The sequence below is a fragment of the Anguilla rostrata genome, chromosome 6, assembly GCF_018555375.3.
Source record: "Anguilla rostrata isolate EN2019 chromosome 6, ASM1855537v3, whole genome shotgun sequence".
Lineage (NCBI taxonomy): Eukaryota > Metazoa > Chordata > Actinopteri > Anguilliformes > Anguillidae > Anguilla > Anguilla rostrata.
The window spans coordinates 49,794,343-49,820,445 of NC_057938.1; the positions used below are offsets into that span (position 1 = coordinate 49,794,343).

A 26,103-nucleotide genomic window follows, 5' to 3' on the forward strand; every position below is an offset into this window, starting at 1 on the left:
AACCTTTTTAAACACCGTAGGTTGAAGGAGGGAAGGAGATGGAGTGTGTGTGTGTGTTTGTGTATGTGTGTATTTATATAATTTTATTTTATATGAATGAATTTTAAAAAATGTTAAATTGTCACTGGTCGCTATTCACAGTTTGTGATCACAGTGTATGTTTTTCTCGTTTGCTACTTGTTTGTTTCGCTTTTATCGTGAAGGGAACTTCCCTCTCTGCAGTCGGCGGGTAGGGCAGTGGGTGATGTCATAGGTGCTGCCCCGCCCCCACAGCTCCACCCACTCCTCCCCCTCCCCCCACCCCCACCCCCGCCCCCGCCCCTGTCCTCAGGCCACCCTTATCCTGGGCTCCTCTTCCACCTCTTGCCCCAGGCTGGTGTAGGTGACCGAGGGTTCCATGGGCCCCACGGTAGGGGTCTCCGTAGCGGGGCCCCCGGCATTGCGGAACTGCTTGTAGACACGAGGGTCCTGGGCCACGTAGGTGGAGGAGGAGGAGTACAACACCAGCCCCAGGACAATGATGAAGAATGACAGCAGGTACAGTCCTGAAAACTGAACAACAGACAGAAACACATGGCCTTAATACAGAAATACTGTAATACTGTAATTGTCATAACTGAAAAAAATAAAATAATAATAATCAATGATTTCAGGCCTTTTTGAGAATTTGAGTCAATCACCAGTAGGTCCCGATGTTTGACTTGCAAATAAAGTTTTTTTTTCCTTCAAAAACGCAGTTCCATTGTGGATTTCCGCATTTAATTTAAAACACTTGCATTTAATTCCAAGTCAAAGTTAAGGATAAATGTTGATTAAATTCAGTCTGGGTAACAAGAAGCTGTAGATCAGCTGGGAGGTTTGTGAGCAATGGTGAACAGCAGCCAGTCTGCAAAATGTAACTTTATTGCAGGATACCGTCATGTCTTGTGGGAAAAAAATTGATCAAACCTACTCATAAAGAAGCGTGAAGTCAGCAATCTTTGAGGCATTAAATGTCTTAATAAAAAAATGACTCCATTCCAGTTTTGAAAAAACACTTTTACCAAAGCCATTTTTGAAATGGCAGTGGGTTTTCCTGTCAGATGTAAAATGTGGTTTTAACAAAAAGGTCCAAGTGTCAGGAATGCATTTGCCTCGATGTGTGTAATGACAGAGTGCTGATAAAACAGGGCACCAATGAAAAGTATTTAGTCATATTTGGACTAAATGCATTAGAATGGATATAACCATGCAACATATCAAAATGGAATCCCTACAGAACAGAATTACATAAGTAATAGTGTCACCAATTTGGGGTGTTGTACTTTAAAAAGACATGGCTGTTTTTACCACGTGGTGGGTAGGCAAAGCTGCATTAGCCATCAAACATCAGTATATGGCCATCAGGGACACAACGTAAAAAGATCAGAAAGCCACTTTGAATGATTGCGTGTGTCCAGCAGAATGTATGTTGATTGACAAGGGGGAAAAGGAAGGGACAAGTCATTTCTAAACGCATCAGAGCTGTGTGCTCCCTGACTGTAAACAAGTACAGACTTACAAACCACTTGTTTGTAGATGACAACGCGATGCAATGTATCTCACCATGCGAAGACTCTCGTGCAAGTGATGACAGAGAATGTCGCCAGTATTCACTGTCCAATATTCCGAGACTGTCGACCGCCACGCGTCGGACCGCGCGTGGCGTTCACAACCGTCGCTAAATGAGTTCCCCTGTCACTCAATCCGTTTTACCTGCGAACGCAGTCTGCGGAGTCGGTTTGCGCTGTCTGGAGAAGCAGCACGTTCCCCGATAGTCTGCGCTGACAGCTGTGTCCTCCGGAAACATTGAAATGAAGTCGGCGGCGTTTATCAAACTCCCGGTGAAATATCTGAGGCGTCAAAAGCACGGATTTCATTCCTTATCGGGGGGGGGGGGGACTGGAGGAATGCTGGGTAGAATATCCAACATAATGTAAAGTGCGCCAAGTCATAACGGTATCGACAACAGCAGGCAACTGAGCGGCACAGTACAGCGTCTGCAGCATTCTGCCGTTTGAACCTGTCAGTTACTCACAATCCGGCATACACAGAACCTGGCAACCTCCAAGCTTCCAGAATGCTTTTATTCAAGGATGCAAGGATGCACATTCTCGCTCCAAGACTAGTGTGTCACAAAACAACTTTTTATTTGTTTACAGCATTTGTACTGCTGGATGGCATGTGCCAATCAGCTACCTGTTTGATTTGATGCAAATAAGAGGGGAAATTGGATATTTTGATGGGTGACACAAGGCAGCGAGGGGTATTGCAAGCGCAGAGACTCTGCTCAGATACGTTTTTCTTGTCTTTTTTTGTTTTTTTGTCTAAACACTGGTAAAACTAACAGTAGCGCACGCTGTAATGAATGAGAAGCTCGGCTTCAGGAAATCCATTGCCCATCCAACCGGATCAACCACGCAAGTTGAGACATGACTTTCGGAATAAATCCATTTTAACATCGTGTGGACGCCATCTTCCCGCTCCCGATAAAAACAGAGAGGCTTGTGTGTCTGCGAATGCGAGTGTCTTCCGCAGGTGGACATCCCTGCCCCTGTGAACAGCTCCTGGATTCTGTGAAGCCAAGGACTGTCTCCAGACCTTTGTATTATTTTTTTGCCACTCGCAATGAATGCACATCGCCTCTGCCTTCTCCGGTCAATTATTCATGAAGCTCCTCCACGCCGAGGCAGTGCAGATGGCCTCCGGAGCCGGAGCGCTCCTTCGGAGAAACCGGCTGCGGCTCTCTCTTACCTCTGGGGCGTTAGCCGCCCCCCCCCGACGCCGCGTCTTCATTGATAAATGCAGCGCTGCCAATTACCGGCACCCGACCGCGGCCGCGCACGCGACCACCCGTGCGTAGCCGCGCGCGCGGGGAGCGCAGCTAATTACCTTCTGCTCCCCCCCCCCCTATTATCCGCCACAGTCGGCTGAACCTGTAAGAAGCTGTCCCTGGAAACCACAGGATTACGGGCTGCACTGCGAGGGAGACGGACCTGTTCTCCCCAGAAACCTCGCTTCCATTTTCCCCCCCAAAGAAAATTCTGCGTGTAATGGAAGTGCCGGCTGAACAAGCTTCATTTACGCATGACGCACACCTCATGTTGGACATCCTAGGCCTTTGGCCTTCCTGCTGTCACCTGCTGTTAAATGGAAGGCCTGGATGGCCCTTGCGGTGCCTATGATCAGTAATGGCACCCTCTTTACACGCACACTTGGGCCCGTAGTCACATTTGAGCTTCGGGTATGTCCGTAGCTGACTATGGCCAGGAGCCCATAGGGACAGAACACGATTGGACTCATCCAGCTAAGGCTGGGGTGGGTTTAATTAGGCCCGGTTCCCCTGGGGACCGTGCTGCTTTATTTACCCTCAGCAGGGTGCCAGGAGCCCACGGCTACCTATTATTGCTGGCGAGACGTACACCTCTTCTCCACCTGAACAAACTATCGGCTCGTCCCCTAAAGCTCTACGCCCTGTGAAAAGTACAGCAGAGGGCAAAAGAAACAAGCACGTTGGCCAACGGTCAGCAATAAGTTAGGAAGACACATTTATTTTTTATTTTATTTTTTTTCTGAAAAATTGCCAATCGCAATTGCACCACTTTTTGGCACATTCAGAATGGACAGCCGCCACAGGTGGAAACCACGGCAGACTGAGGCGCAGTCTCTTCTGACCAGAGGAAATTAAAGGCCACTGCACCATAGAAATGTGAGTGATTACAACTTCAACTAGATATCCCCCCTCTCGGGCTGACACTTCCAATAATTGCATGGCTGCTGCATCTTGTCTGCAGGGTTTCAATTTAGCAATTTCTTAATGTAAATACTCCTGGGAGCAGTATTAATGTAGACCACAGGAAACAAATTAAACAGATGGCTCTGTCATGGCTTTTATTAACACATACTGTAATGAGAATAAAGGCTGTTTTGTTGTAGAGATGGTAAAATAAAAAAAAACAAATTGGTGAAAGAAGCATCAATTGAGAATGGAGAATAAGCTATTCTGCTCGGTAGTGTCAAGACCCTAATTTGCATGTATCAACTCGCGCTAGGGCTAGCAAGGAATGATATAATGACAGGTGTGAAATCCCCTTTCTCTGGCTTATTCCGACAGAAACACAGATGGAATATGAGTGCATAAAAATGTCAATAAAAAACAAAAATGCATATGGATAAAGGCTATAAAAAAGCTATTATGTTCTCCATGGCCAAACAGCTTTGCTTCCAACTCGAACTTGCACAGCTGCGTTTAGTCATTTTAAAATACAATGCCTCGGAACTGTTGCTGAAAAAAAAAATCGACTTCCTTCCTGTACTCACATAGGACAAATCTGGAGCTGATATTTCTGTTTATGATGCGTCTTTGTCTACACTACGGTTATGGTTTCTGCCGGACTGGCATGTATACTCCGTAGGAAGCCCTTGCTAAGGGCACTGTATGTCAGCGATGTCCATGAACTAACAGTCCTTCAGACAGCATCACAGTGACTTGTATTGTATTTGAAAGCAGTCACACCAGGAGAAACAGCTGAGAAATAAATCCATCCAGTTAAATTTGAATCAGTTGTCCCTGCAGCGGATTTCTGTCAGCCTGCCTCGGTGCATGTGCAACATCAGTGGCGAACTTCTGAAATGAACAGAAATCATACTACAGTGCAGACTACCTAAGGTCAAATATGCTAACACAGCTAGCACAAGCTCCATTCAACTTGCTGCACGTCTTGAGAAACTCGACCATGGAGGAGAATAGATGTTCTGTTCCATGGTTGAGATGTGTTTGATGAAAAAGATGACGTCATTTTTTTTAACGCAACTTTTTTGAACCTAAGCCATCGATGGTGGCGGAGGAGCGGTCGGCAACACTCCGAAATTAAAACATCAAAGAAAAATGATTAATAATGACCTCTGCCAAGTTCTTGAGTACTGGTTCCTCTGGCAATAAAAGAGTCAGCAGCTGACCCTGGGTGTGTGGGCACATCCACAGAGCAATGGGGAAAGCAGTTATAACGGCACTTCCAGAACACACACAAAGATACTCAACTCTCTCAGATAGCATGTTTTACTATCAGCCATTTTCAATTTAAAGTGACAGTGCTGAGCCAGTGGATACATTTTTCAAAATATGATTTTGTGTTTTATGAAACATTAGTCTCTCCTATTATCCAAAATAACATCCTAACATCACATTAAGAGAATTAAATTCCCTGTCCTGGAAAAAAAACTCATACCAAGAGAAGGATTTCTAGCATATGGTAATTTTTTTATAGTTCCCAGGTTTTGGTCATACATTTAACAAGGGACTGTATGTGGGACTCTTCCAAGGAACTCTGTTGGCTTACGGAACACACAAAGCTTGAGGATCAGGAACTAATATAGCAGAGAGTAAGTCTCTTAGATTTTGTGCATAAACGACCTTCTACATAAAATAAATAATTTAAAGTGTGAAACAAAAGATTTTTACCCTGTTAATAAAATGCATTCATTTGTTTACTGCATGGGCCAGCATGAACATGATTGTGCTTATGGAATGAGAATTCTGCCCTCGTTTTGCAGCAATCAGCAAAACAAAGATTAGAAATGCAGATTAGACCTGCATGAACAATGAAACCAGTCTCATTTCTTCATTTCAGATATTGGCTTTGTTACGAAGGGAATATGGGCTGGGAAATACATTGAAACATCGAAGCTTTCATCTAAGCACTCCAGGTAAAGGATTTCTTTTTTTCCTTTATATCCAGCATTACCATTGTCATGGAACACACTGGCAGTTAGTAAGTATTGCATACTGTCACTAGGTAGGACAGACTACTAGCAGTATACTGCATTAAATCTTATTATCATTTTATCAGCTTCAGGACAGAAAATACCTTTTTTAATACATTTAATCAAAAAACCGCTCTTGTTCCTGTTAGCCCCCAGGTCTGTGGCCAAGACACTGCTCTCTACAGCAGCAGGTGTTCAACTGACACCTCTCAAAAGCAACCTGCCCTATTCACTGAAGACAGCAAAAACCAAAGCACAGTCTGACTCATTGCAAAGTCCTGCACGCACTATGTGGTATTAAGGCAGCAGGGTAATAGCTACAATCAAGAAGATAATGCAAGCCAATTCCACTGGGCTCATCAGTAGTTATCAGCAGGAAAAATGCATGGCACGAGTGCTCGAAGACACTGTCACTTTTACTGATACTTGTAGTTTTATTGTTGTAGTTTTATTGATCACTTTCTGGCTGTATTGATACAGGATTGTTTTTTGGCCCTCACTCCGTCCTCCGGACGAGGGGGGAAACGCTTTTCCAATGTAGCGATTTCCAGGTTGAGTCCCACCAGCCAGAACGCTTGCTGTTCCGAGAAAAATAACTGCCATTTTGTGTCAATAGTTTCTGTTATACCACAACTGCGGCGCAAACTCAGTCAGAACCTAAGAGGAAAATGCTGCCGGCTCTCATTTAGAACAGCGCTAATTATGCTGTAATCCTCATCTGTGCTCTCCTTTGTGACATCATCACGGCCACCATGCAGTTTGCGGCCGTCCTTGCCCTGCCTGATAAACTGTGTGGTAGCAGCCGCACGGACGAGGCAGTTTTTTATGACTCGTTTTAGCTACTGCCGCACTCTAATAACTCTGTAGTCTAAAGACATAGCGCGTGTCCTTCAACGGCTACAGTTAAATCAGAGCAGGATGTAAAGCTCAGAGCAATAAAAAAAAACTATTATGTTCTTATTTAAATTGTTATGAAATTGTATCCATTTGTGCCCAGACTCAACAGAGGGGCTCGACTGGGGTTCAGGTCATTTAAATGGGGAAGCCCGCGCTCCACATACATGCTGTGCTGTTCCTTTGTGATAAATTCACAAAGTATGCGTCTGTGCACTGTCACACACAAACTGATGTTATTTTTATTTGAGTAACGCAGACAGATTCAAGGAGTGAACCTTGCCCTCTGAGTCCCAATGCAAAAGGTGAACGTAGCATTTTATGTGTTCATTGTTATGGCAGTTTTAGTTACAGGATATAGTTTTTTCTCTTGCTTGAAAATATTGGATAGAATTTTCAGTTAAAAGAAATAAATATCAGAACAGGTTGAATTGTTAACCTTCAGCCAAACAAGAAAAAAAGGCCAATGCAAACTACCGGAAAGAATGTTTTTGTTGATATATTTTTATTATTATTTTTTTGCCCGTCAGGTGATTCTGTCTCTCTGGCCTGCAATAGCGCTGCCCTTCAGTGCTGATATCAATTCAGAGCACACGCTCCATAAGCCTTTAAAATAAGCCTTCAGCCTTCAATGGGCGAGAATTCACAGTCTCCTGAATGTATGTTACGCATATTCTTATGCTAAAAAATGGCTTTGACCGCTTCGCGAAGCAGAGGTGACAGGTGTGTTTGCCTGTGGCAGACAGACAGGGCTTATTTATTTATTTTTTGTGTGTGAATTCACACCCTCAGAGGACCCAGGAGGACAAATGGGCCTTGAAAACACCGAGCCCCAGACAGCATGCAGAGGAGCAGATAAAGACCAGGAGCGCGTAGGCAGATTACTCTTCCCTCTCCGTGTCGCCGTTCGCAATCAGCGGGCCACAATAACAAATGCGAATGGGTAGCGGAGAATTATAATCGCATTAGAAACGGTTTGCACACTAATTTCATGGCCAGAAAGCTGGTAATGCCTTTAGAATTCCGACAGACATGGTTTATTTCTAGTGGCACCTTGTTGTGTTGCAAATAATCACCGGGACTTTATGTGAACAGGACAATGAAATTGTTTTCTCAAGACATACTGGATTATAATGAATTATTCCTGCGGTCTGTAATACTCTTATAAATCCGAGGTAAGCGATCGCAAATTTGCCGGGAACGGAATACAAATGGAGGCCTACGAACATGCACCTATTGGCTGGGCTCCACAATGAAATAGCGTCTGCCGCGCTTGATTAAAATAGCTTTAATGCGTCGCTGTACACGCAATTACAACCTAAACACTGAACCTAAAATGTGTTTGCCGTCAGGTGCTGAACGCAACGCTGCTTCCGCGTTGTTAATTTTGTGTGAATACGCCGCCATATCTCCCTGCTCGATCGACAGTCGTAAAGAGAACTTCAAAAACTTGCGTTTAATTGCGTCCGTTGAGCTGTGAGCGATCCAGTCAAGCAACGTACAATTAATAGGCTTTAACGGGCAGGACTTTGAAAGAAGGGGCAATTAAAAAAAGCTGCGCCTCCGTCATCTGATCTCTGCTCAAAGTGAGGTTTAAAAACAGCGCTGAGGCTTTCTCGCGTTGATTGTATAACACCCGCGGACTCCGAAGCTTCGGTTCGCGAGGCCCTTTTGTATCCGAGCCCATCTCGCTCGCGGGCTCGGTGCGCTGAAACGACCTTGGCGGGGCAGGGGGAGGTGGCCGGGCGTTGGAGGCGCTGGCCATTGGATGCGCGTACGCCCTCAGACGTGATCACGCAGATCGATCGTATCGAGCAGTCGCTCCCCCGATGGTGTGGTGGGCCTCATTAAATAACAGCCTCCTCCGTAGGGGGGCGGGGGGGGTTGAGTGGGGGGGAGGGGGGGGGGGGGTTGGTAGGAGAGGTGAGGGGGATAAGGTACCCCATCCAGCTTAAAGAATAACGGCCAAGCCAGTCCTCTTGCGGACGCGTGCGATCGATGGCGTTCTCCTTCTGAACCAGCCTGTCACATCGCTGGTTACACTCCAGCGTCAGCATCTTCGTGCGTCAGGTAACCCAGGGAGCCGAACACAGGCGAGGACACAGGGTCTCTGAGGCGAGGGGAGGCCCCCCCGTTCACCTCTGCACCGCCAGGTTGTACTCTTTGAACCAACTGAATGAACACGGAGGGCCTACAGAGCTACAGGAGCCACGCGCTACGAAGGAGCAGACGAAAGGTAACGGCAGATAGCCCGCTGAGCGCGGGGGAGAGATTAAAAACTCAAAGCCATCCATTTTAATCTTCCTTTTTTCTCCCTCTGTCTCCCACTCTCCCCCACCCCCCACCTCCCCTGCCCCAAAGCTGAAAAAAAATAGATTAGAATATTTTTTTCCTATCGTCGAGCGTAACAAAATGGCCAGTCACTCTAGCAGTAATGACGGCGTACATAAATTAGAGCTTTGAGCCGACCGAGCGGTCGCTAGGCAACCTGGGATAAACTGCCGCGGGCTTGGGCGGTAGCCGTATGCGGGCCACCTTTGGCTCCGCCCATCACCTCTTTCATTCCGCTGATCTCACTGCCCACGGTACCGTGCGGCTAGCCACGGCAGGGAAGGGGAAAGGCCCCCGCGAATCCTTTCAGGTGTGCGTAAAAACAAAACCATTCACTGTTTTCAGTAAACGTGAAAAATGCCCATATATGGACTGAAACAACAGGCACACAGTAGGATTAGCAGTTGATCAACAAACCTTTTTAAAGCTCCAGTAATGATTTCAATTTTTGGCTAATTATTTTGGGGGGGGTGGGGGATTATGAAGAGAAAAACTGTTCTGTGTTTGTTGATGTTTGTGCGTTTGTGGTCACCCCAGGGGCACTGGATTGGGATGAGTCAGTGAGCACTTGATGGGACTAATAATTGGCTTTACCCTTTAACACCAGTTTCTCAATCAGACCCGTTCATATGAGGTGAGGTTCGAAAAAGGTTGTTTTTCTACAGCCTTTCAATAAGGTTAGTCAGGGATGTGTGATAATATGCACAATTAAATTTAAAATATAGAATTAAATGAATAAAAAACATTACATTACATTACATTATAGGTTCTTAGCAGACGCTCTTATCCAGAGCGACTTACAACAAGTGCATTACAAAACTCAGAGACAAGCGCAGAAAACACAAGCTGAGAAGCAAAACATGTAAAAATTACTCCTATTATGAGAGGGAATTCTGTTGTTATAAATGAATAGTCTCATGACTGTGGGTCCACAGTGAGAGACAAAGGTTTTTTTTTTTTATTTAACCTTTATTTTACCAGGTATGTCTTTTAAGAACAGATTCTTATTTACAATGACGGCATGGCAAGGGTCAAAAGTGTGAGGGAATATGCTGCGACATGCAGTGCATTGTGGGTAATGACAGCAGTACAGGAGGAGGTCCATGGTAAGGGGAGGACGGGGGAGCTCACCTTGTACTGGAACAGGAACAGGCCGCAGAAGAGGCTGTAAAGGTCGGCAGTCAGCAGGGACAGGTTGACCGCGGTGGCGCTGGTTCTCTTTATGACCACTGGCATGAAGCTGTACAGGCCAAACATGCAAGCGCTGAATCCAATGTACAGAAAACCTGAGGGAGGAGAGTCAGTATACAGACTGTTAAGCACCAGCTCAAACATTACCTAGCCAAGGGAACAGTCAATGTGGGGTTTTAAAGGTGTATTAAGACATCGGAACACTTCAGCCTACACACACACTCTACCCTGCAAATTAAAAGTCCAGTGGGATCTCCAGTTAGTCTTCAAGTCAACATTAGTTTGACCAACTGGGCACACCATGTTCTCTGTCAAACATAATGAGACACATCCACTGTTTTCCCCAAAGTACAGAACGCTTAATTATGCCACTTAAAACCACAGCTGTGTCACCAACATATGCAAAAGGATCTCCACATTTCAGTATGTGACTCTACGGTACCTGTGAGTCAGGCAAAATTGAATGTGGAAACACCTGCTCGCCTGCTAAATCAACCAATGGGGTCTTGGGAAGGAAGCCTGAACTGCAAGGCTCTCTCATGCTCTGTATGCCTTGAATCTGTGTAAAGGCTATAGGACTTGAGCCTTGCGACTTTACTGACTGGGTCACTGGAAGCCCCAAAAATGACTCAGTTCCTTGCAGAGCAGTGACAAAAATGTCCATGATAATGTAAATAATAAAAAAGCGGATGCTCTGTATCTATTCAAGGTGACTTCATGTGCATTTTGTCAGATAAAAGCACTGGAACAAGTGGATGTGTCTCGGAACAACTCCAGGTGTTATTTTATTGTGTTCTTTATAGGTGTCATCTTAATTCTCGGCTAAATGTTATGCATGCCACCAGACATTAAGTTGGAAAAACAGCAGAATGTATTTCTGAGAAAGTCTCACCTTCTTCGCACCTGCGAATGAAATTATAATGGGTTCCTTTGTTTATGTCTTAAAAGAAAAGACATCAAGGTGAAGGAGGTGACACGACCGAATTCTAGCCACACCGTTGACCCCGATGTTGAAGAAACTACAGTCAGTCGTGTAGGATAGAAGGTTGTTTTGCAGGGATCTTCAGATAATCTCCCATCCAGCAGTTACTGTAATTGGATTCACTGTCGCTTGCGTAATAAAATTACCTGCTCCTTCATTCTGAGGGCGTTCATATTAAACTGCCCCGGGGAAGGGCAAGTCTCTTTGCATCTCTTCAAATGACAGAGCGAGGAAGAGACAACGATAACAGTAATTTGACTCGGAAGAAAGTGTAAACAGCACGCACTTATCCGTAAAGCTTCTGCTTTTCAGCAGCTATGCAAATGCCCCCCCAAAATTATTATCGCATTCGCAGAGTTTTACTAAAAAGCAATCAGGATCCTATTGATTCGCTTTTTATATTTACGGTGAATCATTACGAACCGTGTCCTTGTGCGGGTAAATGGCCCCTTTGCAGTAATCTGAATATCCGTTCGCGACGTTACACGGCAAATGATTGTTTTCTTGTCCCCGGTGAGTATCATTGATGGACACTTCGCGACTAATGACCCCAAACCCTGAATGGAAACAAATGCCCTGTCTCCTCCTCGTCACCGAAACACAGCTTCCGAACAGCATTCCACCTTCATTTGCTGCTGCTGCTGCTGCAGCTGCAGTATTTCACATCTCTTCCATTCATGCTTGATTTACCACCACCACAAATGTACTCTGATCATATCTTTCTACAATAACCCATTATCCCCCCATACAAATACTGATTATTTGCATGTTTTTAATCTGATTTTAATCTGATACAAATACTTGTATGTCAATCATATTTTATTTTTTGAACATTAGCTACTGTTGTCTTAAAATGTTTACTCTTCAATGTTTGGTTGCACTGCAAGTCTAATTATATTGTTGAATTTAAATCTCCAAACTCCAAAGAAGGAAAACACTCTCTGGAATCTGGTTTTTAAAAAAAAGGTAAATATCAGTTATATATGAGAACATGGCCCAGGAACAGGAAAGGATTGAACACTGCAATAAGTTATTTTAATGCTGGCAGCTTCCACAGGTGCTAATGAACAAACAGAACTGGTTACCTACAAACACACAATTTTCTCAATCAGGGTCTGTTAATTGTTGATTGTGAACTGTGGCTAAACAAAAGACTTGCTTTATTTAAGCCACTTGTCTGAGTCTGGCAACCATCAACAGAGTTGTCGGTACACACCCGATTCTAAACTTCTATAAAGTATTTCTCTGAGATATTTTATTATGGTATGGGGACAACATTGACCCAGATTACAGTTAGATAAATATTCAAAAAGTATGTTTAAAAAGACAAGTTTCTTTATGTGTGCTTGGCAATAATTACTACAGCCTTAAAATATACCTAGAAATGTTTTCTGAAAAAAAAAGATCAAAGCATTTACCAAAATGGAGCTTGAAATTAATTTAAATTCATTTCATTAGGTAACTGAAAACAAATCACAGGAATATATTAAACTGGACACATCAAGTCCATAGGTTTTACAAGGCTAATATAACAATCTATACATGTATGCTTATGCATATCTTGAAGCGACTGAATACTGAATTTTCTTGCCTTGTAGACCTTTCTCAGTGCATTTAATACCTCACACACATCCTGCCATTTATTTTATCGAATGGTTTTATCACACATTGAAAAGAACCCATGGAACACACTCCACGGAAAGAATCATCTAGAATACGAATGTGAAAGGATTATGCAGTTGCCCGTGGTGATCCAAACATGACTGGGATGTTATTTGAGGCTCCTTGTGAATTTCTGATATATTTTACATGACCAAGCTCTCATTATTTTTCTAGGGCAACTCTGTGTTGGCAGAGAATTTCCATCCCTCTGGCACACACAGTGTTATCTGCAATGGTACTGACAGCCAATGACACGCACCGTAACTCAGGCCAGATTGGCTAATAACACTGTGACAGGTGTCTCATGGGATACTATTGCCGATGTTTTGAAAGACGCCAGGGTTTGAAACAAAAAAAAAATTGGGAAAATATAAGAGGATTAGGCTGGAACTCAGTCTGGCATATGAGAAACTGTAATGTGTAATACGTTAGTCGTCGGTCAGAAAAATTGACGCGTTATTGAAGTTGTGTCCGTGAATGCTGATCTGACCCAGATTAATGTGGATACAGGAAAGCACTTTTTATGAGGGACGAGGCGAATGTTTCATATCAAAGTCATATCTGTTGCAGTGAGAGAGTGTGGGGGGGGGGGGCGATTGGTTTTCAGGAACGCAACCTGTTCCATTTCGGCCTCCCGCGGGAGTCCAGCGTTTCAGTCACAACTTCAAAGCACCGCAGCTGGAAACCAGCGCTGTGGACACGAGGCTCAGAGTCATCACCAGAAACCGATCCAGGGCAGCTTAGCGCGGAGGGGCTTCAGAATGCTGACCCGATCATTATCGACTTCCTCGCTGTGATACACCCGAGTAAGGCTCAACTCGAGACGCGCTCTGCCGGTGCTTCGATAGGGTCGTTCGCACCGCTGCAGCGTGACTTGTCACAACACGCCGCCGCCGTGTCATGAGTCCATTCCCTCGTGTCCCAACCCGAGACTTACCTTCGCGGTTGTCGTTAATCATTATGCACACGCGCCCACACATAAAGCAAAGAGCCGAAGCACATGACATACTGCAAAGGCAGAAGGCTGGGCTGTTCTACTGCACTGGAAATGGCTGCCCTCCCCTGGCTGAGTGGTACAGGGTAGACTCTCACCCACACTCTCAGAGAAAAAGGTACGGAAAAAGTGCTAAAGGTACATAATTTTACCCTTTGCCATCAATACATAATTCATTTGTACCTTTTTTTGCTTATTATTACTTATTAGGGGCCCAAATAGAACATTACTGTACTTTCAAGGCACATTCGGCAAATTTGTTCCCGGAAAGAGCCGAAATGTACCTCCGCTGCACCTTCATTTCTCAGAGCGCGGCGGGCAGTATTGGCTGCGCTGCCCGCGTCTATCCATCTCCGCAGCGGGGCCGATCCCGCGGCCCCGCTCCACATCCTGTCGGCTTGCGATGTTTTGATTGCGGCGCTGCCTCTGGCCCAGCCGACAGCAGGAAGTGTATCTGACACGGGGTGGGGGGGCGGGGGGGTTACGCCTGGAGAAGACGGGGCAATCAATTCCGTCTCAGTCTGGCGATGTTTAATCATTACCGCGCCTCCCCGCTGCCTTTGTTTGCGATCGCGGGCGCGCCTCTAAACAGCCGCAAATCACAGTGTCTCACCTATTGGCCAGTCCCACGCCACCTTCAGCAGCTCCTTGTGCTCCATTATGGCTCTGTGACAGAAAAGGCAAAGCTGCTTCAGGCACAGGCGAGCGCACGCATCACAGTCAGTGACCAAAAAAAAGAAAGAAAAGAAACAACTTTCTCGGAAACAACAAGTCTTGCCTTCTGACACCTCCGTGTACAAAAGGTGTCCTGTTAGCTCGCTGACACCTCGGTATGAACGGCCATGACTTCACCGAACTCCAATACCTTTTTTTATTACGCACCAGTGTGCTTCCATTACACGGGGCCAGCCATTTAAAGCAAAGACGCCATTCACACCATTCAAGTGCTATGTGACATCCTGGGTGAAAACGTACCTGTTTAAAATTCAAAAGAACGAGGTAGAATTCTAGGATTAATAATGTCAACATTGTAAGGTTATGGCCTGTGGTTTTTTTTTTTTAAGTTAAGGTATGTAGTGGGGATGTGGGGGTCACTGAAAATTATATTTTTCCAGATGAAAAGTGGCCTCACTGATGGGGAAACAGACTGGAGCTCCATTAAAATCAAGTGCATCATCTCCCTCTCCACGCATCTCATCTGAACTCTCAGTCTCGGGTACCTACTGCCAGCTGGAGTCTAATTCATTACATATAAAATAAGAGAGGGCAAATTACAGGGGATCAAATGGATTAAATGGAAACCTTTCATTACTGGGGCTTTCATCCAGCTACCGCCTCCTGTTACAAAATTAAGCTACTAGTAAGAAGAAGAAAACAACCACGTAGGAACTTATAGTGGATGCTAATGACCTGCGCTACTGAGAGTGTGTAAGATGGAAGTTCAACAACAGGTATATGAAAGGTACATGGCTCGATATCATTTCTCTCACTCTCGATGTCAGTCTATATATGGACTGATATACGCATGTACAGTCATTCGTTCACATATTTCGCCACAGTTAATGCAGAGTGGTGTAGGATGCTGGAGAGTGGTAAATATAGTGTCAGCCGAGTGATGGTGGCAGTTTTTAAAAAATGGCAGTTATTTGGCACTCACAGCTGAATCCCACTGAAGAAGGAGCCGAAGAGGCCCATCATGCCCAGGAACTCCACTCTGCTCAGGTTCTTGACGATGAACTCCTCGCACACGTTGGAGATCCCGTACAGGGTGGCCCCCGCCAGGACCAACAGGTCACCCAGGAGCTTGTGGTCCCCTAGGAAGGGCATAGAGGACCGCAAAAACGATGAGAAACACAAAATTATTCTGAGACAGTAATCAATGAAAAATAAGCGAAGAGCTCCAAAGCACTCTCAGCTCTGTTATTAAACCGCCTGTTAGACGCTATCCTTACAAGATGCTTCTTAATTAGTCTCCTACCAATTGATTTAGAGAAAGATGACATTCATTAAAGTATTGCTGATGCCAGGTAAACACTATTGCGTATTGCGTTTTTTTTTTTTGTCATTTACTTTTTTCTCAAGCACTCTATACAGTGAATAACTTGCTTCAAAGCCCCAAGTTTGACGGTTTATGTGACAGCAAAAATATACATGCTGTTTTTTTTTTTGCCTTTGAAAGCATTTTATTGTAATGTTTCTCTTTATTGCTAGCTTTATCATGTCTATCCCCCACTGCATGCAGGCTGATATTTTTCAGTCTGTGTGGTGAAAATACTCTTTCTATTCTTTTACCCATTCTATTCTCTGCTATTCTTTTATGTACATGCAATTGATATTTAGTAAAATATTAAATTGAAACATTGAGAGTTTAATAATATACTAATTCCCACATTTACAAAAAATTATATGAAATTATATTTTTCATCAGTTGAAATTCTTAAAATTTCTGATGCACAATTGTACTTCAAATGTATGATGTTTCATATCTGTATATGAAATAAAAATGTAAATAAAATAAGCACATGTGGTTGCATGTGATTTGCAACCACTGACAAATACTGGAGTCAAACTGAGACCAGACGTCATACGAAGCAGCAAGAGTAAAGCACAGACAGTTGTTTTAAATTGGAGGTATGCAGGCTAGGCAAACCTAAGTCGTTCAGGTAGGCATATCCCCTGTCGCAGCCTTCTGCTTCATTCAGGCCAGTGCAGAGGAGGACTTACCCAGGCCTTGCTGCCGGCCCACCAGGACGTCGGCCCCCACCATGCAGCCAATGCCCAGCAGGCAGACCCCGACGCCCACAAAGTGCACCGCCTTGTACCTCACCAGCAGGAAGAACCAGGAGAGCAGCAGCACCACGGGGATGACAAAACAGTCTAACAGCTGCAGGGAGAACAAGGGCCCAGAGGTCAGGACACTGTCTGTGTAGCAGGGGGAACTGTAAGGATGCACGTAGGGGATGGGGGGAGGGGTTTTACAGTCGCACAGACGGGACTGTAAGGATCTGTTTTGGGGGGATGGGAGGAGGGGTTCCACTGTCGCACAGAGGGGAACTGTAAGAGTGCACTTGGGGGATGGGAGGAGGGGTTTTACCGTCGCACAGAGACCCATCAGCCCTCCATTTCCGGGATTTGTTGGTGCTTAATGGCGGCCCTTAGCGAACCACCTGGGGTTCACCAAATGCAACGCGAGGAAAATGGGGATCTTAATCGACCCACGGAAAAGCACAGTCTCCCCATGCGGCGATATTATGCCAAAAAAACACAAGAGCGTGGAAGACAAGATTGGGACTACCTTTCTCCCAGCCGCATTTACTTCAATGACAGATGTTCCCCAGATTCAAGGGAATAAGGGCACTTGCCTGGGGATGAAAGCACAGCAAAGACGGGCTGATGGCTGGTGCTTTTACAGCAAAATCCATTCCCGTTGCTGTGATGATGGAGGAACATACTCGAACGTTCAAACAGTGCTGTTTCTCAAGATTCCACAGAAACATTATTTTTTTTAAAAATAATGGCGAGAACACAGCAAACACAGCAAAAAAAATGAAAGGAAATATATTTGCAGATTCTGCGAGTGTTCCTAAAAAAATAAAAAAATAAACCTCCATAATCCTTCTCGAGGGTTTTTGCGAAAAATAAGCATTTTTATACAAGCGCTTTTATTTTGTTTTGCACATCTGTAACGCAGCTCAGACAGTGGCAATTTAGCGGCCCGTGGTTCTGAGAAGCGAGACGATGCCGAGAATGAAAATGTGGGTTATCTTGTTTTCTCAGGACTCTTTCTTGCAAAACAAATCTAAATGTAAATACCACCTCCTTCTTTTTCCCCAATGATTTATTCATCTTTTCCCCCAGAACCTGGGCTAAATGGACACGTTCAACGGTGAGTTGAATCTGTGCGATGTCCACTTGTGCTCTGAGCTGACGCAGGTGGTACGGTTAAGCATTTGTGGCTCCCCTGACCAGCAGCCTGGAACAGTGCCAGACCCCATGACCACTCATAACGACCAATCATCCTGGCTTAATGGGAAAATCTTTCACAGTTTATGTACAGCTCTTCATATCCGGATATTAATATTGATGAGCCATTATCTAGCCTTGTTATAAGTTCATATTGAAAAAAGAAAATGTTAAGAAGCATTTGTGAATATTTTCCAGCTGAACATGTGTGGAAAAGTTAAGAGAAAGCCATTAAAATTAAAAACGTACTCTTGGACAGAGAGCAACCACTTTAATGTAACAGGGAGTGAGAGCAGGTCGATATTATTTATCTCATCTTAATTTAACTCACTGCTGAACTATACCAAAGAGCTGGAATTAAGCACAGCACTTTAACTTCTATGAAGCATAATGATTGGCCTTCAAAAAAGTCTTTCTTCATTTTACATTTTTTCATTATTGAAAATAATAATTGATTATTACCTGTACAATCAAAATAACTTTTCTAAAACACACATATAAAGAACCAGGGGAAACAAATAATGTGCCATTAGCCTATTCTATTGCATTTAGATAATTCTGTCCTGTGAGCGTATCCATTACAGGAGGATTTAGTCATTTGGAGAACATGTCGCTTCCACAGTAATTCCTTTCCATTTCCATTTAAACCTATCAGCAGACAAGTGTTTAGGGGGCTGCCAATCAGAATGAATTTGAAGTGAATATCCACACAGAACTCTGTGTCAGACCTCCAGCTCTTGAATTTTGACATAACACATTTTACATCAAATGGGAGTTTTTGTGTTTGTCTGTTTATAATCGTTCACTATAAACAATAAGCACACGTCTTTATCTTGTGGTTTACACTTGAAATGGAAGAAAAACGTAAAAGACAGATCTGCATGATTTTTAGCTTCTTTGGTGTGCTCACCATCTCGTCCTGCGGGGGTAATTTCATCACAATGCAAATGGTTACCTCAGCAGTCTGTCCAATGAACAGGCTCTGATAACTCAGCAAGGGCCCTGGGGTCAGGAAAGCCTAGCAAGCAGAAGCTAGAAAATAAAAAAAACCTAACCGAGCCCCTACGGTTTCCACGCCAATCAGACCGAAGTAGCTGAGCGAGGCGCGCCAAAGGAAAGAAACACAAAATAAAGCAGCGCAATTGGCTGGGGTTACCACTGCTCGTTCCTCCGTAGTGCCTGTCATCGGCTCCTGCTTTTCAAACAACACCCCCCCCCGAAATCCCGAGCGACACCAGACGACGGGAGACGCGTCCGACCCAGATCGGCTCCGACGTTCCATCTGTTACCTGCCGCAATGAGCTACGGCAGCTGGCGGAGCAGCAGTTTGGGGATTCTCTCTTCCGAAGCTATTCCTGTGTGTATCTGCGCACACAAAAACACCCACGCGTGCACTCTATATATCCTGAGTCCGCCTGCCTCCGCTGCAGCCGTCCGGGAGAATTTCAGCCTATAAAAAGGCTACGGTTGACCAGTGTCTGTGTAGCGGTTTTTAGCGCCATTTGTGTCGCTTTTCTGCGAATAGCAGGGCTTTGTGTAACTTGGCCTTGAGGTCAATGTGGACACTGACTAACCTGGCCTGTGTGTTCGTTGCTAGCCAGTGCCAAGCGGGTCTCAAGAGTCATAATCAACATGCCCCTGGCTGACACGGAGTATGGATAGCTATTTAAGTGGCATTCTGTAGTCCTTTGTGCTTCACAATAAGCTGTGTGGCACGGCCGTGATTACCTAACTGGTCTCGCGGTGACGGGGGGGGGGGGTGTGAGAGAGCCCTCTACATGAAAGGCGCACGGTCACGGCGTTCATCAGCAGCGCTGGCCAGGCTCAGGGGTGCGAGAGCCAGGGGTGATTCATCACCGGAGCCCGAAATGCCAGCGCGGCGCTCCCCCGCGCCGCCGCCGCCGCCCGTCTCCTCGAATCTCAGAAGGCCAGAAGGCCCGCGGAATTGATTTCAATCCCCCTGCCCGTGCGCCAGGGGGTCTGGGAACCGGCTGATTCGGGACGAGATTAGGAAAATAAAGAGGGGAAAATCAATCGGCCTCTTCACACGAGGCTCGGGATAATCATTCACGCCTCCTCCCGCAGCCAAACAAATGCTCTTAGGAGAGGCCTGAATGAGGTCCTCAGGCCCAGGCGCCGGAAAGGCACGAGCGCGCGATTGAAATCTCTCTTCATTTGGCGCTCCCGCATTAGCATGCAGCGGACGGCCGCTCATCAGACAACTGTGACCGAGCAAAAACTCATCATGCAAAGCGCATTGATGATCTGCTACACAGACCCGGGTAACAGCGATAACTGGAGAGCGGACGCCTGACTGGAACCTAATGGAGCCCAAAGGGCTAGGGCTGGGCTGGCTTATTTTCTGCCAACGCTCAAATCACTGGACCCACTCCCACAAACACACACCCTCACACACACACAACACACACCCTCACAAACACACAACACACACGCACACACACACACACACACACACACGCACACACACAACACACACTACGCACACACACAGTCCACATACACACGACACACACACACTACACAACACGTACACTACACCATTTACTCACCTGCAACTGGCCAGGTGGTGTACTGTCATGCTAACATCGGTTTGCTTCAGTCTATCACCAGGACATGTACTTCACCTCTCTCTTTCAGTATTGCCAGAAGATTCCCTCCTGTTGAACCATGACTTAAACTACTTTGGGATGTCCATGTTTTCATTATCTCGTTATGCACGCTAGTACAGTAGTACACAAATTGCAGTATTGTCTATAAACTCTTCAGATAAAAAAGTTTGTGTAATTGCAGTTGTAAGTTGTGAGGAGGTAAGAAACTGGAGAATATTTAAAAATGCTTTTACAAGGTTATAGATATGGCACAACCCTGGCGCTACTAAGATCAGGCTGTCCTACCAAACTGAGGAGTGGGACGAAAAGGGCAGTTGACAGTTGCTCATTGGCTGAAATGGGAGAAACTGTCCAAACTTTAAAACACTTTTGCAGATTTTGCCTCTTTGGGAGAGTGGCTAAATGGAAGCCACTTCTGAGACAGGCAAACATTGAGTCACGCCATGTCAACATTACTTTTGCCAAAAGCCATGTGACAGACGCTGAGCCCTTCTGGAAGAAGACCGTGTGGTCTGATGAGACTAAATTGAGCTCTTTGGCCTGAAAGCGAAGTGCTATGATTGGCACAGTGCAATCACATTCCATCACCCAGGCAACACTACCCCTGTGCCCAAGACCGGCGGTGGCAGCATCATGCTTTTGGTTGATTTTCAGCAGGAGGGAATGGGAAGTGTGTTGCCATCAAAGGCGAGATTGATGGAGCCAAATTTCTTTGAGTGGAACCTTTTTCAGTCCGCAAGAGATCTGCGTTTGGGGCAAAGATTCATTTTCTGAAAAGGAAAATGACCCCAAAGCACATGGCAAAAACTACAAAGGAATTACATAAAAACAAGAAGGTCACAATGGCCCAGCCAGAGCCAAGACTTAAATCCCATTGAAAATCTGTGGTGTGACCTGAAAATGGCTGCCTACTGATGCTCTCCATCTAGCTTGGCAGGTTTTGAGCAAATTTGCATGCAGGGATAGGCAAAAATTCTATAATCTAAATGTGCAAAGCTCATGGAGTCATACCTGAGAAGACGCATACATTTCAATGCATTAAAATCTCCAGGGAGTGAAACATTTCTGAAGGCATTATAATAGTACTGTACATTAATTTACATGTTTGATACTGGCCATGAAAGTGAATTGTATTAGAAAATACCATAAATGAATGTCTTGTGAACATGATTCATTGCGCTCTGCTTGTGTGGGTGACTTGTAATCTTCTAAGATTACAAGAATCTTTTTGAGTAAAATCATTTATGTTCTCAAAAACAGAATATATTCAGGAAATTTTCAAACTGTCCTTACACCATAGATCCCTTTGTGAATGCAAACACTGAGATCATTCCTATGTGCATGTTGTTTTTAACGCATTATAAAAAAATATACGTACAATCCATTCTGAGTACACAAAAGTGCACAACTTGCTGGCAAAATAAATTATATGCTATCCATAAATGTAAAAATAATATTAGAAATTAAATTAATCTCAAAATTAGTAGCTGGCCAGTTACATGATGTATCAGATACTAAACCTGTTCTGTCCAAAATAATTTATTAATTTCAACGTAATTACTTTGCCTGCCTCTCCTCTATTCTTGCAACAAATAACAGCAGGTGGTACCCATTATTCATGTTGCATATCCTCTTGCCCCTTGCACCTCTTTGCCTTGTTCTAATCAGCCTGATAGGAAGGTTAATGCACACCTTTCTCTGAAAATTAAGTTTCACAAGAATTATAATAGAGGGGCTTATTTCTGCTCCAATTATCTGAGCTATTCAAAGGATCTTCAGAGATCTGCAGAGCTGTGCTGCAAAATTAAAAAGTAGAATTTGCATGACAGTCTTAAAGGGGCAGATTCATGTAGAACCCTTAAACGGGAACATTTCTGTAACACCCTTAAATGGTCAATTTCTTGTAGCCCCCTTAAACGGGCAAATACCCTTGGCATTCTAAATAGGCTATTTCCTGTAGCACCCTTAAAAGGGCAAATTCCAGTAGCACACTTAAATGGGCAAATTCATCTGACACTCTTGATGGGCCAGATTTGTGTAGGAATCTTAAAGGTGCAGATTTGTGCACCACTCTTAAAAGGGGCAGATTCATTTTTGTTAATTGAGCAAGCCAAAGACAAACATGTAAAAAATCTGGATCTATTTACAAATGAGTACATATTTACAATGTACATCGATGGTGTTCAAAATTGGTGCATCAATGATTCCAATAATTTTTACATAGCTTTATAATGGTTGTGCTAGGTCTACATTGTATTTCAAAAAGAAGAGCAATTCAATGTGTTGTAATTAACATGAAAAAACTATTGCTGTGTAACTTCCCATAGTCTGTGAAAAGACAAGTGTTCATAAGAAGTTCACAAATCATAGCTATTTGTTTGTTTCCCCAGGTAGAATTTCATAATGCGGCAAGCTAATGAACATAAAATTATAGCAGATAGCATTTTCTACCTCAATATAACAAGTTTAAAGGAATTTTTACTGGCAGACACACAGCTCAAGTGGGGGGGGGGGGGGGGGTATCAGACTTCATTATTCACTGAGTACATTTCAGACAGAGGACAGAGGACAGGAATTGTAAAATATACAGCCATTTCATTAAACAGAGATGGGGGTGGACTAACTGCTTTGTTTTCCTTATGAGAACTATTGTTCTGCATTGTAATTCTAGCTGACAAACTAGGATTACATTTGTCAGCTTGGGCATCGCATGGGACAGGCAATACTTTTCCACTCCAACGGAAAAGGGGAAAAACATGATGTAGATTGGGACAGTAAACAATAATAAACAGGGCAGGGACAAGAATTCTCCTCCAAACACATTTTAATTTACTTAAATAAAACAGGACGTTATAGCATGAGACAAAAAACCAGTGTGAAATTTGGTTTTATATGATGTGGATATTGAAGGATATTTTTCCCTAGCTAACCTTTCTTTTTTAAAAATGGTTATTTTTATTTTCTTCCCTATTTAGAATGACTGGCTTGTAGGCCTGCAGGCAAAATAGATGCTTGATCTAACAGAGATCACCCTTGGCATTATGAAGTTAAGAATATCATGTCTACTGAACGCCCCCCCCCCCCATATTATGCTATGGCCAATTGTGCTTTGCCTCAACAGAAACAATGCCCAAATAGATTACTTTTATGATCACTACTGATTATAGAGTCCCTGAGCAGGAGCATAGCTTTACATGAACTGTATGTCTTACTTTTCTGTTATATTTTACAGATACAACCAATCAACTGCGGTATGTTTAATTGGTCTGTACCCCGAAGACATTTTTCATTAAAAGGGAAAACACCCACGACCAAGGCAATTTCGATATATTTAATTAACAGATTAACAACATTTTTCTTTAAAAGAGTTAATTTGTCACAGACTATTAGGTAGCGCAAAGTAATCGGTTCAGTTTGAATTACGAGCTTCGAAGAAAATCATGTCTCATTAAAAAATACTTACACAACGGCACACTTTTGAACCTTTTGCTGCTATGCTACAAATACTGATAGCTTCCAAGGAGTTCGACAAGAAAATGAAAATTTGAAAATCCAATATAACTGCCGTTTCTTTACAGGAGAGAACACACCTATGCACTCACAGAAGCATTAAGTTGCTGTCAGTTGATATTGCAGCAGTGAGTCACCACATGTCCTGCCTTTATAAGATAGAACAGTACTCACTATCCATATCCAAACAAATTATACTGAAAAGGTTTGGCAACCATATGAGTATAGCTTTCCTTACAGTGGCTTGCAACACTTCAAGAAGACAATGCCCTGTATTCAACTAATATTTGTCCTTAACTTTGAATTACAGAACTTACCGACTCTTTCTTCACAGACTCAGTTTGGAGAATCAGTAAACAAGCCAAACTGTATTAATGAAAAGAAAACAATCACAAATCTTGCTTTTAATTGTTAGTCATAGTTAAGGTCAACTGCTGATTGAATCCCAGCCAATGTCTGCAATTAAACAGTAAAATAAACACACTTCAGTTTTGGATAAGCCAGCACTTCTGCAAACATAGAACTTTTAGATTACGACACAGATGCAGTTCTTAGTACATAGATTTGCTGGAAAGGGGAATGTAAGAACTGCTTTCCATGACCGCCAAGTTTCATCCATATTTCTTCTTCCTCCTCTGTCTTCGTTGCACCCAAGTTATCTCATGTTTGTCCAAAACGGACCTTGAGGCACCAGCATAAAAATACAGCCATGAGAAAGCAAAAATTCCCTACTGTTCAAAAAGAAATACAAATCTTCCTAAGCTTGTTAACTCACCGGCTGACCTCTATAACTGCCTGTCTCAGTTATGAATCCGCAGATATGACTGTTGGTCCTTGGAGGAGCTATTTCAGCTCGTGACCTGGGTAAAGACTGTGACATTTTAAAAAAGACTATGCAGCATAAAATGTAGCACCTATTAATAAGACCGGAATAGGTGGAACAATAGCCCATCTTTTCTTAGACAAGAGCGCAAATGGCAGTTACAGTAGCACAGGCCCCCTGACACCACTCCGAAAAACCTTGTTCAGACAATTAGCCATGCTGCAGGAATAGACTCCTCGAGTTTCACATTTATCTGACGCGAGGCTTTTTGCAGATCCAGAAGTGACTCCGTGCAATTACCCATCAATCATGAAATTACAGTTCAGAGGACAGGTACAAAAAGGCAATTTTGTTCATAAGACTTTAGGTACTTGCTGTGGAGAACGTGAATTTGCAGCTATATGGCCCTTATTTCCAATGGGTCGTTTTGACATATCTGTCCAAATTACTTATATTATTGTGAAAGTCTTAAAATAATACATAAAATTTAATTTAAAAATATGCATACAATATGTTTAACAGAACCACACATGCACACACACACACACACACCAACACACAGGCAAACACACAGACATGTGTACACACACACACACACACACTTTGACTCACCAGCACACTGGTCAGTGTCGCGAACGGGTATGCTTGGATTAACAGATAGTTTGTTTCTATCACACACACACACACACACACACAAACACACACGCATATACACACACACGCACACATCCTTCTTATGTTCCACAACTGTTTGTAGCATAAATCTGTATCCTCTTATATGAAATGCTAGAAATGCGGGGATAGACACAGGAGGATGACAGGAGGATGACTCCGCCACATGTGCTGAATTAAAGCAAAATAAATGACAGAAACAACCTGTACGTGAAGCGAAGGTGAAAAAGGATGACAGGTTGATGCGGCAGCAGAGAAGAGAACAGCTGTGGGGAGAGGCGGGAGACAAAAAAAACACAGCCTCCCTCCTAACGCATCTAATCAAGAACTCCAACCTGAAGAGAGGACCAGGGACCTCCGCACGGGGAGAAATACTGTTTCCACGGGAACCTTTATCAGATCCGCCGTGGCAGGCGGGGTTATCTCTCCCGCTAATTAAGAACCTTCCCCATCCTTTTTAATTTGGCAGCCGCGCTATTGCTATTTGCTATTGCTTTTCGGCCCCCTGGCTTTTATCGAAGGGGAAATTCAACCGAAACTTAGCAAAAAATAAAAAATAAAAAAAAGAGTATGTCGAGTGGAAATCAACATCGATTTGGGGCTGTTCTCTCTGAAACTTCCATGTCGTCCAAGGTTAAAGAGTTTTCGTCGAAAAAGCGCGAAACGGGTG

General features: G+C 43.9%; 1 protein-coding gene across 1 annotated transcript in view; it reads right to left on the reverse strand.

Annotated features, from left to right (window-relative positions):
* Positions 1 to 320: 320 nt before the first annotated feature.
* slc35f1 (solute carrier family 35 member F1) overlaps positions 321 to 26,103 on the reverse strand; it is a 66,082-nt gene continuing 40,299 nt past the window's right edge. Inside the window, exons 4-10 of the mRNA XM_064341248.1 lie at positions 25,644 to 25,699; positions 25,374 to 25,429; positions 16,560 to 16,719; positions 15,493 to 15,649; positions 14,449 to 14,501; positions 10,138 to 10,292; positions 321 to 552 (exon numbers count right to left, since the gene is read on the reverse strand). Coding sequence (XP_064197318.1) covers positions 328 to 552; positions 10,138 to 10,292; positions 14,449 to 14,501; positions 15,493 to 15,649; positions 16,560 to 16,719; positions 25,374 to 25,429; positions 25,644 to 25,699 — 862 coding nt within the window. The 3' untranslated portion in view covers positions 321 to 327. The remainder of the gene's footprint in view (positions 553 to 10,137; positions 10,293 to 14,448; positions 14,502 to 15,492; positions 15,650 to 16,559; positions 16,720 to 25,373; positions 25,430 to 25,643; positions 25,700 to 26,103) is intronic.